General features: G+C 43.8%; 1 protein-coding gene across 3 annotated transcripts in view; it reads left to right on the top strand.

Annotated features, from left to right (window-relative positions):
- The window catches only part of KIF26B (kinesin family member 26B), a 444,934-nt gene that overhangs the window by 361,760 nt on the left and 66,245 nt on the right, over positions 1 to 16,929 (top strand). For all 3 annotated transcript variants that reach the window (XM_078077887.1, XM_036100240.2, XM_078077888.1), the window contains 2 exons: positions 62 to 245; positions 13,647 to 13,806. In XM_078077887.1, the coding sequence (XP_077934013.1) occupies positions 62 to 245; positions 13,647 to 13,806 (344 nt within the window). The remainder of the gene's footprint in view (positions 1 to 61; positions 246 to 13,646; positions 13,807 to 16,929) is intronic.

The raw sequence follows: 16,929 nt of genomic DNA, 5'->3' as shown, positions 1-16,929 counted from the left end.
CGTAGGTAGCGCGCAGGCCCTCCTCGGTCTGAGGCCTCAGCTCTTGGCTTGTGTCTTCCAGCTGCAGAACCAGAGCGAACTGCGGGCGCCCACGGCCGAGAAGGCCGCCTTCTTCCTGGACGCCGCCATTGCCTCACGCCGGGGCAGCCAGCAGGACTGTGACGAGGATGACCACCGCAACTCGCACATGCTCTTCACCCTGCACATCTACCAGTACCGCATGGAGAAGAGCGGGAAAGGGGGAAGTAAGTGCGGGCCCGGCCCAGCCCAGCCCATCATCCAGGGCAGCCTTGACCCCCCCATGCCCGACGTGGGGCTTGAACTCATGACCCTGAGATCGAGACCACCCCCCTCAGTCCACCGACTGAACCAGCCAAGCACCCCTGACCCTTTCTTAGTGGGGTACCATTGCACCGGTCCCGAGGGTGCTGATTTGGAGTTCCAGATGATGAGAGAGTCTGGGCTGCAGTTTACTTTGAACTGTCCAGGAGATAAGGGTTTGCCTTGACAAGGATAATGGACAAATGCAATTCCCAGGGGATGGTGAGAGAAAACAAACTTTAAATGGAAAACAATTGGTTAGTTGTATCTTTTTGTTCACACACTTTACAGGTGCTCTTCAGGAAAGGCCAAGATTTACACCCCAAGCACCCTGGTGATAGGTTATTCATCATTAGCTTGAGTCCATTCTATGGACCTGGGAGAAACAAAGGCATGTTTTTTTTAAATAATCTATAAATCAGACTTTTGAATAACTGGATTCTGGCTGCCTCCGTCCCTCGGTGGCGTTCTTCTGTAAGACCCAGGGCTCTGGCCAGCTCTGTGAGGAGCTGCACTTCCAGGACCCCAGTGTGCTGGGTACACAGTCCCCTCTGGGCTACAAATCCAGCACTGACCTCGGTGAGGTGCTCTACCCTTTGTCTGCCCAGTCATGTACGCTCTGCACGCTGGGGAGTGTCTCAGGTGGGATTTTGGACCATGGGCCACGTGGTCCATTGACCCAGCTGGGCTTTTCCCCTGTGAGCCACAGGGCTTCCCTATTCTCTTGATGTCCACTTCTAAGGGCTTTCAAAACACAGGCCGCTGGCCCCCAGTGCTCACTGAAAATGATTGCCTCCGGACACTGGGTGCCCGGGAAACAAACACTAGCCCCGAGCTAGGAGACTAACCTAGGTGCCTGGAAATTGTGAAGCTAATTGACTAACACAGAAGCAATTGACAAACCTAATTCTAGGTGGAGCTTGGAGTTAGGCATCCAATTGGGATCAGGGGACAGGCTTCCCAGTTTCTCCGCAAGTCTGCCTGTTGCCCAAAGACCTGGAAACCAGTATCCTGGGGACAGCTCCTGGGGCTTCTCTTGCCCCCAGTGGACGCTCTGCCCTTCCCCAGTCTCAACGCCTCTGCTGGCCCGGTCGTCTGCCGTTTCTCCTTCTCCTTAACTGTTGTTATTTTAATTCAGGTGTCATGAAGTCCAATTTACATTCAGAAAAACTTACCCTTTTGGTGTGTTGTTAGATGGGTTTTGGCAAATCTGTATGGTCGTGTAACCCCCGCCACCATCCAGATAGAGAACAAAGCCATCAGCACCGAAAGCTCCCTTCCCCCGACCTCTAGCCCCTGGCGACCACTGATCCGGTTTTTGTCCTTTTAGTTTTGCCTTTATCCAGAACCTCGTATCAATGGAATCACGTGGTCCTCATGTGGCCTTTTTGTGTCTGGCTTCTTGCATGTGGCGTAATGCATCTGAGATTCATCCACATTGTTGTGTGTACCGGTTGTTTGCTTATTTTTCTAGACCGAGCCTGGAGACTTGCCCCTGCCCCTCCTCCTACCCCCAGGCCTGAGATCTCCCCATCTGCCCTGGCATTGGGGCTGCCCAGGAGTCTAGAGATACTGGCCTCACTGGTGGGGCACTGGACCTCTCTTAAACCAGCCAAGGTCATGAGGGTCTGACTGCAGGGAGGGCAAGATAGTTTGAAGGGGAAACTTCCAGAGGAGATTGATTCTCAGTGATGGGCTCACACCGAGTACCGCACATCCGTTTAGAAAAACTCTCTCAAAGAAGGAAACAAGGGATTAGGATAGGGATGAGAAGATCCAGACCTTTAAGACTTGTCACAGAATTATCCCCCCTAACAGTCTTGGGGGCTGGCTTTCAGTTCTGCCCGCACTGTTTTTTCTGGGTTGGGTCTTAGCAGCATGAACATGGGAGTCTGAGAAATGTTTTATTCTTTTAAGCTTTATTTCTTTTAAGCTGTTCTATTCTTTTAAGTCAATAATAATGATAATAATCAGAGCCCGCCATGGGTGCTGTACTTTCAGCAGAGAGTGACTCGCAAAAGATCCGAATTTTCAGCCAAATTGCTTCCAAATGTGCTGAGCAGAAGATCTCAGTAGATGGTATAATCTCGTCCGCATTCCTTTCAAACCGCGCTGAGAACAGCTGTTTTAGTTTTTCACTTCTTTTCCCCCCACGTTTCTGCTCTCAATTTGGAACCTGAAAGTAGGGAGGAATCTTGAAAATAAACAGTTAATTAAAAGACTAACTGTAAGAACCTGAAATTCAGCTTCCCAGAGGTGTGGGCTGGGCCTTTCCCTCAACCTGTCACTACGCAGCGCGTCTGGACACTTATGGAATATTTAACATCCCATTCCCCTTCTTGCTGTTTATACATCGTGAAGACAAATTGCTTTTAAATAATAAATTCAGGGTAAAGGAAAAAGTAAGTACCGTTAATGGCTCCCCAAAACCCTTTTCGGTACTTTCTAATGTATCTGTAGATGAGAAGGGAGCGGGGGAGACACCAGGGGACGTCACCTGCCTGACACAGCACCCGGCTTCCCGGGAGGACAGGAATCCCCGCCAGGATGTGCATAGCTGGCCTCTGGCCTATGGTTCACTTGACTTCAGTGAATTTATATCTACGTAAAATATAATGAGATTCAGAGTGTTGTTTAAAATGGAAATTTTTGCTTATATATAAGTAATAATCCCTGTGGGGCTGGCAGCCAGAACTCAATTAAAGGAAAGTTTATTAATTAGTTACCCTACAGGGAAGCAGAGAGCAGAGCGTGCTGTTGTGAACGGGCCATCAGAAGCTTAGATGGTAGATTTCAGAGAGGTCTCCCTGTAAGAACTAGCCATGTGTATGCATGCACCTGAATCTTACACATGTATGTATTCTTTATGCACATATGTATACAGACATATGCACATATAAAGAGGCGGACAAAAATGTTTTAAGTGTGTCCAATCAGAATAGAAGAGAAAATTCTACATTGATGTATTACTGTTTTGCACATAGCATTAGGTTAGGCTTAAAATATTGCCCCGGCTTAAAGGGTTTTTACAGTCTTAGTGGGGCTAACTCTCCACCTGTTCTGGAACCTTCGCCTGCTTTGCCAAGCTCATCTCTAAAGGCTGAGAACCCCTGATAGAATTCGAGCCTTGGGAAAGAGCCCCAAGGCCCTAATGATCAAGAGCTGCTCCTCATAAAGATGGGTCTATCAGGAGCCTGTCCACACTGTATTAAATCAAATGGAACGTGTGCTATGTTTTCAAAACATCAGTGTATTTCTCTGTTACCTCGTTTAGCTATGTTTCTGAAAGAGAAAGACCCTCTGGTTATCTGTCACATCAGCAGAGGGTGTGAGTTCAGAGAAGTCCTCCTGTGCAACACAATCAGGAGATGATTAATTGAAAAAGTTAGTCAAAAGGGGGACTCCTGTAAAATGATACATTCATGCCATGAACATTTTATTTTAACTAAAAACATACAGATGGGTATTTATTCATCCATCTTCTGATACAGGGCTATGGTTTTCTCTTTGAGATGAGTTTGCAACCTAAAGTTCTGCTTTTATAAACCATGCTCATATTAATAGTCTGGGTTTTGCTTTAAATTTCTTCTAAGTGATTCAAGAACTCAAAAGACATTTATGTAGCCAGCTGGTATTAGACCTTTTCTAGATTCTTAAAATTTTTCCCACTCTATAATTTCTCATTTCCACCTAATTCGGCATCTCTTTTTATTTTTAACAGGATTTTATTTATTTGAGGGACAGAGCATGAGCGGGGTTAGGGGGGCAGAGGGAAAAGGAGAAGCAGACTCCCCACTGAGCAGGGAGCCTAACACGGGACTCGATCCCACAACCCTGGGATCATGACCTGAGCCAAAGGCAGATGCTTAACTGACTGGGTGACTCACATACAGCTCATGTGCGGGGAGCAAGAGAGCACAGACAAATGAGAAAACAGCCCACACGGGCCATGAGGATCCCGCGTGCCTAGGGCATCAGGAGGCATGCCTCACAGGTGAGGGCCACGTGGCAAGGAAGCCGTGCCCAAATTTTGCTGCAACTGAGAGTCACCTGGGGAGCTTTTCGGGTGAAACCCAGTGCCCGTGGGGCGCTCCAGGCCCGTTAAATCAGAAAGCCTTGGCATAGGAGCCAGACATCTGTGTTTTCTTAGATTCCAAGGTGATTCTGATGTGCAGCCAAGTTTGGGAACCACGAAGTTAGGAGAAGGTGAGTTAAAAGAGCTTCTACATGCTTTACAGTTAGCTCCGAATTTTCATCTTTGATTCAGCATTGATTTTCTCGATGTTGGGCAATTTATTTTTTATTTATGGAGGGGCGATTTATTTAAGCCCTGTGAACCTCGTTTTCCTCATCTGCCCCACGGAAGCGATTCTCACATTACAGGATAGGAATTAAGTGCTATCGGAGAAGAGCATTTCCTGGCACCTCCTGGGTCCTCGGTAAACATGAGTTAGGAGGGTGGCTCAGGAATGGGATGAAATTAGGATTGCTTCCTGTAGGGAGAGTAAGGCATGTGGGTGTTTGGGTCTGGTCAAGCTCCAGACTTACCATATATATACAGGAGAGGGTGAGTGAAGGGTGACTGAAGGCAGTTTAGCTCCTTTCACCCTGCAGCTGCGACCCCAGAAATCTGACGAGTGGGCAAGGAATCTGCCTTCTTACCTGCTCGGATTATTCATTGATTATGGAACTTTCTCACCAGCCATCCGTAGTAACGTACGTTCTTGCCAGTAGCAAATGGCTGAGGCGCGCTCGCCTTGCGCCCTTCCGAGGAAGCACCACGTGTGGAATCCAGAACTCTGTGGCCACTCCAACTTCAGTGGCTATGGCAGACAGACTCGATTTTCCATTGTCTGAATGTGACTCCCATTTTGAGTCATGAAGCTATAATTATAGGTATTTTATAACGTTCTTATTCGGCACGGTCTAAACTGTGCCTTTTGTTCTCTGTCTTCTGTTTTACTCCATGTACATTATGCATTTTATTCCATTACATCAAATGGACTATTAGAGTCTGAAAGTCCAAACCGGTCCCTGTCTTTGCCCTTTAATCTACGGCACAGGTGGAATATCTGAGCTGCTCTTGTCTATATAATTAGGTTGCAAAGCAGATGATATTTTGCTTTAAAAATAACTATTTCCCTAGCATGCTGCCGTGACCTGATCTTGCATGATACGAAATGGGATAAAAGAGAAGTCACGTATTTTATCTTCCCTCATGAGGGTTTTTCCTGGGGAGAGCAGAAGGTGAAGAAAATGTAGCGTCCTTGATGTGAACAATTCTTGGCCATGGATGTACCGGAGTCACTGGACCCCCGTGAATGGAAATGCTGGGCTTTCCGTAAACACTCATCACCTTTTTTCCTAGATGTGGACATTGAGGGTGGGGCTCAGTAGAGGCCAAGTGAGGGTTAGGACGGTGGTTCCCGAATGTTTCCGTCCTACAGGGTGAGCAGAGCCTCACCCTCCCGCATCTGCAGTCGTGTGGGCTCTGCCTGCAGATGTGGGGACGCCCAGAGACTGGCCACATGCTCATCACACGCTCACCAGGACCCAGACCCTGCCCCACCCCCTGCATCTACTTTCCCACCCAACCCCTTTTCCCGCCTTGCCCCAAAAGTCATGGTTTCCACAACAGCTTCCAGAAGTTTCTGTGTCTACCTTTGCTGCTTGCCGTCCACGTGGAGCAGGGGAGGCAGAGGGAATAGTAGCCATCCCAGAAGCAGGAGGAGCTGAGCCACCCTGGAAGGTGGGAATGCAGAGGCCTGAGGAACCAGAGTCTGCTGCTGCCCGGGGAGTGATCTAGAAGCTGGGGTCATGTGCTGGGGGTGTACTCCCCTCAGAGTGGGGCAGGGGCGAAAAGGTAGCCTGGTGCCCCTGCCGTCTCGGGGACTGGCTGAGGCCACATGGCACAGGGTGAGGGGCACAGGTCTTGAAGGGGTGAAGCCCAGCTGCCCCCTGACAGGACGGTCATGACAGGTTTCCTGGATGAGAACAAAACAGGGGCACCTGGGTGGCTTGGTCGGGGAAGTGTCTGCCTTCAGCTCAGGTCATGGTCCCAGGGTCCTGGGATCGAGCCCCACATCCGCGTCCGACTCCTTGCTCGGCGGGGAGTCTGCTTGTCCTTCTCCCTCTGCCCCTCCCTGTGCACTCTCTTTCTCAAATAAATAAAATTAATTTGAGCTCTTTCTCAAATAAAATCTTAAAAAAAAAAAATAGCTTTAATGAGCTTTAATGAGATACACTTGAGATACAGTAATCCACATATTGGGTAAGTTTTGCCATACGTATATACACCCATGAAAGCATCCATGCAATCAATGAACATAGCCCTCACCCTCAAAACTTCTTTGGTGAAGTGTCTTTTGCTCTTTTGGAAATGGTTTTTGTCTTATAATTAAGTTTTGAGAGTTTTTTATGTACTCTGGATAAAAGTCCTTTATCAGATATATGTTTGGCAGATATTTTCTCCCAGTCTGTGGCTTGCTTTTTTATTCTCTTAACCATGTATTTTGAAGAACAGAAATAGTCAGTTTTCACGAAGTGCAGTTTATCTGTGTGTTCTCTTATAAATCACGTTTTTGGTTTCATAGCTAAGAAATCTTTGCCTAACCCAAGATCAGAAAGGTTTCATGCTATGCTTTTTTCTAGAAGTTTTATAATTTTAGGTTTTATATTTAGGTCTTTGATTCATTTTTTTAGTAAATTGTGCAATATATGGATTAAAGGGTTTTTTGCATATATGTGTATATATTATGGCAATATCTTCAGTCTGATAAAAGTGCTTCTGAAAAACCTGCTAACATACTGGTAAAAGACATGCAGTTTATATATATATATATATATATACACACACACACACACACATATAATTAGAGCGAGAGAGAGAGATAGCGCATGTGAGCGGGCGAATGGGGCACAGAGATCTCAAGCGTACTTCGCACTGAATGCAGAGCCCACGGTGGGGCTTGCTCTCACAACCCTGAGCTATATATAATGGTTCCAGTACCGTTTGTTATGAAAACTATTCTCTACTAAATTACCTTTCTTAAAAATTATTTGTACGTATTTGTGTGGCTCTGCTTTTGGACTCTGTATACTCTTCCATTGTTCTCTTTATCTTTACACCAGTACCATACTGTCTTGGTTTATGGTGGCTTTATAAGAAGACTTGAAATCATATACTGTACTATTAGCCTTCCAGTTCTGTATTTATTTTTAAAAAGTTGTTTTGACTATTCTAGGTCCTTTGCATTTCCATATAAATTTTAGAGTTGGCTTCTAAATTGACTTTGTACCATCACTTTCTACCAAAAAAGACTGCTGGGATTTTGATTGGGATTACACTGAATCTATAGATCTGTTTGGCGAGAATTAACATCTTAATGATACTGAGTCTTCTGACTCATGAACACAGTTTCTCTCTCTGGTTTTTAGGTCTTCATGAATGTCTCTCAACAATATTCTGTAGTTCTCTGTGTATAGGTCTGTCTATATGCTGAATTTATGCTGAAGTATTTCATATTTTTATCCTGTTATAAATGGTATTTTAATTTTTTTTAAAGATTTTATTTATTTGAGAGAGACAGAGAGCACAATCGGGGGGAGGGACAGAGGGAGAGAGACAAGCAGACTCCCCACTGAGCAGGGAGCCCGATGCGGGGCTCCATCCCAGGACCCTGAGATCATGACCTGAGCCGAATGCAGATGCTTAACTGAGCCACCCAGGTGCCCCTGTAAATGGTATTTTAAAATTTCAGTCTCTAGTTGTTTGTAAATACTGCGTAGAAATATAGGGGCGCCTGGCTGCCTCAGTCAGTAGAGCATGCAACTCTTGATCTTGCGGTTGTGAGTTCAAGCCCCACATTGGGCAGGGAGCCTACTTAAAAAAAAAGAGAGAGTTGATTTTTATCTGTTCATCTTGTTATCTTGCAACCTTGCTAAGCTCTCTTTATTCGTTCTTGTTGCTTTTTTTTGTGGATTCTGTTAGATTGTTTATGCAGATGATCATGTGAGTCTATAAATAAAGACTGTTTGACTTCTTGCTTTCCAATCTGGATACCTTTTCTGTTTTCTTGATTTATTTTATGGCTACAGCTCCCAGCACAACATTGAATAGAAATGGTGAGAGTGGACATTCTTGTCTCATTCCTGATTTTAGAAGGCATTTGATCATTTGCCATTAAGTATGATGTTAGCAGTAGATTTTTCAGAAACTATCAAACTGAGGATACTGCATTCTGAGCAGTATTTTGCTGAGAATTTTAATCAGGAATGGATGTTGAATTTTGTTAAATGTTTTTCTGCATCTACTGAGTGAATCCTATAGTTTTTGTTTTTGTTTTTAGTTTGTTAATATGGTAAATTATATTGGTGTTTTTTTTAACCAATCTTGCATTTCTGGGATAAATCCCACTTACTCGTGGTGTAAAGTCCTTTTTATATGCTCCTAGGTACAATTTCCTAATGTGGTTCTCTAATTTATTTAGAAATTTTGCATCCATGTTCAAGAGGGATATTGGCCTTTGGTTTTTTTGTCTGTGTAATATCTTGATCTGTTTTTGGTATCAGGGTAATCCTGGCCTCATAGAATGAGTTGGAAATATGCTCTCCTATTTAATTTTCAGGAAGAATTTGTGTAGAATTGGTATAGCCTTTTCCATTCTTATACTTTATCATTTCTTAAGTGTTTGGTTGAATTCACCAGTGCAGTCATGTGACCCTGGAATTTTCTCTGTGAAAAGCTTGTTAACTGTTGTTAACTACAGATCCTATTTCTTTAATGGACAAAAATCTATTCATCTTACCTGTTACCCCTTGAAGGAGCTTTGGGACTTGGCATCTTTCAAGACATTTGTCCATTCTTCCAAGTTGTCTAATTGACTGGTGTGATGTTTCCTTATTATCTTTTATATCCATAGAAACGGTAGCAAGGCCATCTCTCGCATTCCTGACATTAGTAATTTGTGTCTTCTCTCCTTCTTTCCTGATCAGCCATTCTCGAGATTTATTGAAGAACCAGCTCTTGGCTTCATGGATTTTCTCTATTGTTTTTACTTTTCTATTCCATTGATTTCTGCTTGTATGTTCATTCTTTCCTTTCTGCTATTTAATCTTTAATTTGCTCATTTTTTTTTTCTTATGTCTTAAGGTGGAAGTTGGATCATTGTTGTGAGACCCGTTTTCTTTTTTTTTTAAAAGATTTTATTTATTTATTTGATTGAGAGAGGAAACACAAGCAAGGGGAGTGGGAGAGGGAGAAGCAGGCTTCCCGCAGAGCAGGGAGCCAGATGTGGGGCTCAATCCCAGGACCCTGGGATCATGACCTGAGCCGAAGGCAGACGCTTAATGGCTGAGCCACCCAGGTGCCCCGAGACCTGTTTTCTAATCGAGGCATTTAATGCTATAAATTTCCTCCTCCATACTTCTTCAGTGATCTCACAAATCTTCATTCACTTAAAAATGCTTTCTAATTTCCATTTTGATTTCCTATTTGACCATAGGTTATTTAGAGCTGTATTGTTAAGTTTCAAAATACTTGGGAATTTTCCAGATATCTTTCCATAAGGACTTCTAATTTAATTCCATTGTGTCAGAGAACGTACTTTGATGTGAATCCTTTAAAATTTATTTGGACTTGGTTTATGGACCAGAATATGGTCTGCCTTGGGAAAGTTTTGTGTGTATTGCAAAAGAATGTGTATTTTGCTGTTGTTGGGTTGAGTGTTCTATAAATGTCAAGTAGAACAAGTTGGTTGACTGTGTTTTCCAAATCTTCTACATCTTTACTGGTTTTCTGTCTACGTGTTATATCAATTCTTGAGAAAGGGTTATTTGAAACCTACAACTATAATTATAGACTCGCTTATTCTTGGAGTTCTATCAGGTTTTGCTTCAAGTATGCATAAATATTTTTGATTGTTAGGACCTCTGATGAGTCATCCCCTTTATGAAATGTTCCTATTTGCTTCTATTCACATTTTTTGTCTTCAGTTTCTTTTGTTTAATATTGATATAACCAGTTCAGCTCTCTTACGGCCACTGTTTGCATGGTACAGTCTTTCCCACTCTTACACTTTTAATGGATTTTTTCTTTATATTTGAAGTACATTTCTCATAGGCAGCCAATAGTAAGGGTTTGCTCTTTTACCCAGTCTGACCATTTCTACCTTTCAAATAAGAGTATTCAGACTATTTACATTTCATGTAATTATTGACATGGTTTGGTCCAAATTCTTATTTTTCCATAGGTTTTCTATTCAACTTATCTGTTCTTTCTTTTCCTTTGCTTTTTTTATCTGCCTTTTTTGGATTTACTGAATATTTTTAAGAATTTCACTTTATAACCTTTGTTGGCTTAATAGCTATAACTCTTCACTATTTACTGATTGCTTTAGGGTTTATAATATACACCTTTAAGTTATTACGGTCTGGGGGCTCTGGGGTGGCTCAGTTGGTTAAGCATCTGCCTTTGGTTCAGGTCATGACCTCAGGGTCCTGGGATCGAGCCCCACATCAAGCTCCCAGCTCAGCAGGGAGTCTGCCTCTTCCCCTCCCCCTGCCTCTCCCCCTGCTTGTGCTCTCTCTGTCTCTCTCTCTCTCTCTCTCAAATGAATAAATAAAATCTTAAAAAAAAAAAAAGTATCACAGTCTGCTGTCAAGTGATATTATAGCACTTCATGAATGGAGTAAGAACCCTACAGTGGAGCACCTCCATTTCCTCACTTCTAACCTTTGTGCTATTGTCATCGAACTTTCAGATTTTGCATATGTTATAACCCATATATGACAATGTCCTTAGTTTCACTTTAGCAGCCAATTATCTTTCAAAGAGATTTAAATAATAAGGGGGAAAGTGTACATTTATTGGCATAGTTATCATTTCCAGAACTCTTCATTCCTTTGTGTATATCCTCTGTGGGTTTGCTTTGGTGAATTCTTTCAGCTTTTTTAAGTCTGAAAGAGTCTTTATTTCCTTTTTGCCTTAGAATGATACTTTTGTTGGATATATTATTCTAGGTTGACAGTTTTCAGTACTTTAGAAATGTTGCTTCACAGTCTTCTCACTTGTATTATTTCCAACAAGAAACCTGCCAAATCCTTATCTTTAGTCCTTTATATGGAACCTGTTTTCCTCCTCTGGCTGTGTTTGAGATTTTTCTCATTATCACCAGTGTTAAGCAGTTTGATTATGATGTGCCTTAGCATAGTTTTCTTCATGTTTCTTGGGCTTGGGGCTCATGGAGCTTTTTGGATCTGTGGGTTTATAGTTTTTATCAAATTTGGGAAGGTCTTGGTTGTTATGTCTTAAAATATTTTGTCTCTACTGCCCTCTGTGTCTTCTCCTTCAAGGGCTCCAATTACACACATATTAAGTCACTTGAAATTGTCCTATAGCTCTTTTTTTTTTTATGTTTTTATTTGTTTTTATTGTTAAATTTTCTCTCTGTTTCATTTTGGACAGTTTCAATGACTTTATCTTCAAATTTATAAGGCTTTCCCTCTGTAATGTGTAATCTGCCATTGATCCAGTATATTTTTCAACTCATAGTTTTCAGCTCTGTACAGATGCAGTTTTTTAATTATCCCATGTTCTACTTAACTCTTTAAACATTTGAAATACTGCCATAACTGGGTTTTTCATTTTTGTTTTTGTTTTTTGAGAGGGGGGAAATGCGTGTGCAGGGGGGTGATGGGGCAGAAGGAGAGGAAGAGAGAGAGAATCCCAAGCAGGCTCCACACCCACTGTGGAGCCTGATGCAGGGCTTAACCCTGAGATCATAACTTGAGCCAAACTCGAGTCAGACACTTAACTAACTGAGCCACCCAGGCACCCCTGAAATACTGCCATAACTATTTTAATGTCCTTCACTGTCAATATCTAATATCAGTCAGTTCTGCTTGGTTTCAATTATTTTTTCATTATGAGTCTCCTTTTCTTCTTTGAATGCCTTCTTATTTTTGATGGATGCTGGACATCTTTGTATTTTGTAAATATTAAGCATTGTTTTGGGATACAGTTATTTGTAAACAGTTGGATCCTTTCTGGTCTTGCTTTTAAGATTTGGTAGGTGGGACCTGGTCTATGTTCATCTAGGGCAAAGTGTTCCCCACTACGGAAGCAAGACCCTTCTGTGTCCCCACCCAATGCCCTGTGAATCTGAATCTTGAGGTTTCTAGTCTGGCTGTTGGAAACAGGCATTATTCCTGGCCTTGTGTGAGTGCTGTGTGCTGTCACTTCTAAACTTTCCAGGTGGCTAACTCCCCAGCTGTCTGGTTCCCTTGCATGCCTGTGCTGACCAGTACTCAGTTGAATATTTGAGGGGATCTCTGCAAATCCCAAGTTCTCTTCTCTGAAGTACTCTGTCCTGCCAGCCGTTGCCACCTTGGTCTCCCCGGACTCTCCACTCTCTCCCCTCAATTCTGACAGTCTGCTGCATTCCCCCTGAGCTCCCCATCCCTGAGGCGCAGCCTGGAAACCCTCTCAAGGCAGTAAGCTGGGACACAAGCAGTGATGACCTTCTTTGTTTCCTACTTCCCAGGGATCACTGTCCTTTTTACTGCCTGATGTCTAGTGTCTTAGAAACAGTCGCTTTATACATTTTGTTTTTAGATAAGAGCATCGACCTCATCCCTGTGACTTCATCTAGGCCAGAAGCAGAAGTACTCATGAGCAAGTTGCTTAACTTTTCTGAACTTCTGTTTTCTCATCCATATTTTAAAAAAGAACAAGAGTATTCAGCTTATTTTTACTGCGGGAACTGAATGAGAATGGTGTTTGTGCAGCACCCAGCACTTGGTAGATGCTCAGCAAATACTTGGGTTTTTCCCTATATCTGCACCTGGTTTTTACTTCTTCCTGATTTTACCTTGGGGTATCAACCTGATTGCTGGCTGAGCTTTCAGTCAGGGGCTCTGTGATGGTCACCCAAAGCACATAATCACTCCTGGGCTATTCAGACGCAACTCGATCAGTTTCACAATTCTATCCAAAGGTCACGTAGGTGCAAACTTTATCCTCCTCTTATTGGACATTTACCTTCTCTGAAATCTCCTCCAATTCAACCTACGGGAATTACTCATTTGTTTATAGGATGAATGTCAGTAGGTTTTAAGTTGGTGATGTGTGGTGGACAGAACTCAAGAGGACCATGCTATTCACATCCTAGCATGATTTTGTTGGGGTTTCCTACTAAGTCATGAATGTCAACTTTTTCCTTCCCCTTTTAGTTTTCCCTCAGACTTCCCAAGGAGCTGTCTGAAGGACAGACGAGCATTTGCCAGAACTTAACCACCTCTCTCTTCTCTTGTCTTCTCTGTGTCAGTGTCTGGAGGCCGTAGCCGCCTGCACCTCATTGACCTCGGCAGCTGTGTGAAAGCTCTTAGCAAAAATCGGGAAGGAGGCTCAGGGCTATGCCTCTCACTGTCCGCTCTGGGCAATGTCATCCTGGCTCTTGTCAACGGCAGCAAACACATCCCCTACAAGTAAGTGACCCTTCCACTGGATGAATGGGCCTGGGGTAACACAGTGCCAGGGCTGGGTGTGGGACTCTCAGTCCAGTGACATCTTGGGAAGATGCACATGACCGAGGGATAGTCTGGTCCGCACTGTTAGTTCTTTGCCCAAACCAGCCTTTGCTAACGATTGTGTAGTCCATGATCTTTCAAATTCAGAAGCTGGGAAAATGCTTCCATTTGCTCCAATCCTGACTTCGGGCTGCTCAAGTCAGAGAGAATAGGAAGTTCTCTCAGTTAGGGTCTCCAGTCACAGTTGCTACTGGTAGATCATTGCCACCATCACACAGATGTTTTACAGTAATGACAGTAAAGGGTGGAAGATTGAGCTACCTTCCGTTAGGAGCTGGCTGTCCTATTTAACCAATAAAAATACAGGATACCCAGGAAAATTTGGATTTCAGAGAAGCAACAAATAATTTTTTCGTGGAAGTATGCCCCCAGTATTGCACGGACATTTGGGAATCCTGTATTTTATCTGGCAACCCTACTTAGGAGAGCTCCTAAAGCTTGGCATTGCCACCCACCATCCCGTGCAAATGTTTACTCTACTCCTAAGATCCTTTCCCTCCTTCCGTTATGCTCCAAGAGGATGAAATTAGAGTAGCTCCTATGTCTGGAATGGCCAAAGCCTGGCCCTGTCATCCACGCCCATGAATGACCCAGCCAGGGGCCACCCCTCACTACCATCACCCGACTCCGCTCTGCCCCTGAACAACGTGGTGATGGTGCTGGGTGCCCCCTGCTTGTTCAGGCCCCTGCCAAGGCCCAGCTGCTCCCCTCACAAGCTATCCGAACCTTCACGTGCTATAAACTGTCACTTCTAGCTATATGTCTTCTCTGCGTCACAAGGATATGAGACTCAGAATGGTAGGTATGTGAAAGTTTTTTGTAAAATTTAGAACACTGTAGCCAATAATGAATAATGATCCTCTAGTTGAGCCTACCCACATCTACTTCATAGGAAGAACACCTGGGGAGTTGCCATGAGGATGAAGCAAAGGTACATGGTCTTTTTTTTTTTTTTTTTAATCAGTAAAATCATGCAAAATCTAAGTCACTATTGTGTGGGAGGAAAAAGGTTAAATCGGCCCATTTGTTCTATAATGAGTGAGATTCAGGACTAGTCCTTGCATTCTTCTTCCCCTCTGCCTGAAGGTGATGCCCACGCTGTGATTTACTTCAGGAGGACCATTCATAGACTGATTTTAGGAGTTTAAATAGTAGGTATAATCCTATCCATCTCAACTCCTGAAATTTGGAAACCTCATTGGATAAACCCAGAAATGGTTTTCCCAGCCCTTGTGAGGACCCTTTCCTTTGAGAAATAATTTCAAGTTGAAGGTTTATAAAGTTTTATTCAGTCTCATTTCTGCAGTTGAATAAACTCAACCTGTAATTACAAGAGAGAAAGGGAGGGAGGAAGGAAGGAAGGGAAAAGGGGAAAAAAAGAAAGGTCTGGATTGGTACTGTTAGGGATGAAGACTTGGAAAGAAAGTGTACTGGCCTCAGTTGGTTTCCCTGTCCATAAAAAGGGAAACCTGTCTATTAATGTGAGAATAGATCATGATGTAAACAAAATTCAAAATACCATGTTCTAGGTCACTGATTATATATCTTCTGTGTCTCTCACATTTCTGTGGAGTGATATGCTTTTAGGATTTCAGTAAATACTTGTTGAATTGGTGATGGGGGATGGATGAGAGTAAGCACATGAAATGACTTTTACTTCAGAGAAAGTAACTTCCTTTTGGTTCTAGTTGAATTTCATTGTAAACATACAGGGAAACATCGAGAACTGTTTTTAGTAGTAGTTGGAGGGCAGTTGTTAAATGAAACCTATGCAGCATCAGCTAGTCACGAGGACCAGACACCTGCTCCCTGGGGAGGGCTGACAGAGTGTGAACCCTCCACCCACCCTTCCCTGATTCACCTCCAGTTTTCTTCCTTCGCATGATAGCCTTGTGGGATTACATTGTTTGTATGTCTGAAGTAAGCACAGACTTAACATAAACTCAGTGTCTGCTCCAGACCTAGAGTTGTCCCACCGTCAGGACCCTCCTGGAGATCTTGCGAGGCCACCCATTGCTCGGTGCCGGGAAACATGGCAGCCTGGCCATCCTCCCCCAAACACTCGTTTACCAGTGACTTGTCTAGCATCCCTCAGTCCCTCATGCCCATTTTTGTGTTTGAGCCTTAAAAGATGCTTGCTGTACTAACACCTCAGCCTTGGTGTATATTCAGTATTTGGCCTCTGCAAATCACCTTTGCAAAGTGATTCATCGACTAGGACCTCTCTTTTTTCAAGGTCCAGGAAAAGAAGGCAAAGATTTACTCAGATCCCCAAGCCAGGATCTGAGGATCAAACTGCATCAGTTTCTAGGGCTCTGAGACCTTGGCAGCACTGAACCCACTTTGCCAATCCACTCCCCCAGCCTCATCAGCTGCATTTGCTGCGCATAGCAGGGGGCCCTCAGCACAGCGGGAGGCCTCAGATATCCTTTATCAATTCAGTCAAGGCTCTAAAGCCACATTATGCAGCATTTTGTTAGCATACTAAACACCTTTCACGTGTCAGACCTCATCTTTTCTGGGAGGGAGGGGAGGTTTCCTGCCCTGGCAGCTTTCTCTCATTCTTGCTCACTTACAGCAAACACCAGAGAAATGAAACTCCACATGCCTAACCCCCACCCCCACCCCCCCCTCCAAAGCCACAGAACCCCACTACCTCTTCATTTGTCACCCTAGACAACTCTGCGCTTGGAACCAGCATTACTTGTGTTTGCTTCTGGGAAATTAACTGGAATGTGCACGGAGGGGATACCGCCTGTCCTCATTTCTCTTCATCATCCTTTCAGACTATTTGTCATGTGAACAAGCTTGAATGTGATTTTGGAGTCATTACCCATCCCAGACACTCCCGTGGGCACCTTAGGGGTACCCTGAGTGGTTTTGACTTTGCAGATGATTTTGCCTTTGTAGATGTCAGGCAGGCGCGGATTGGGCTCCCAGCCTCAGCCGCTACCCAGCTCAGGCTTGCTGGCTGCTCCGAGTGCCATAAATCAATCCTGTATTCAGAAGAGCATGCAGGGG

This window comes from Halichoerus grypus, chromosome 7, assembly GCF_964656455.1.
Source record: "Halichoerus grypus chromosome 7, mHalGry1.hap1.1, whole genome shotgun sequence".
NCBI lineage: Eukaryota > Metazoa > Chordata > Mammalia > Carnivora > Phocidae > Halichoerus > Halichoerus grypus.
Note: the sequence above shows the minus strand (reverse complement) of the source record. Positions and strands in the feature narration are given on the sequence as shown.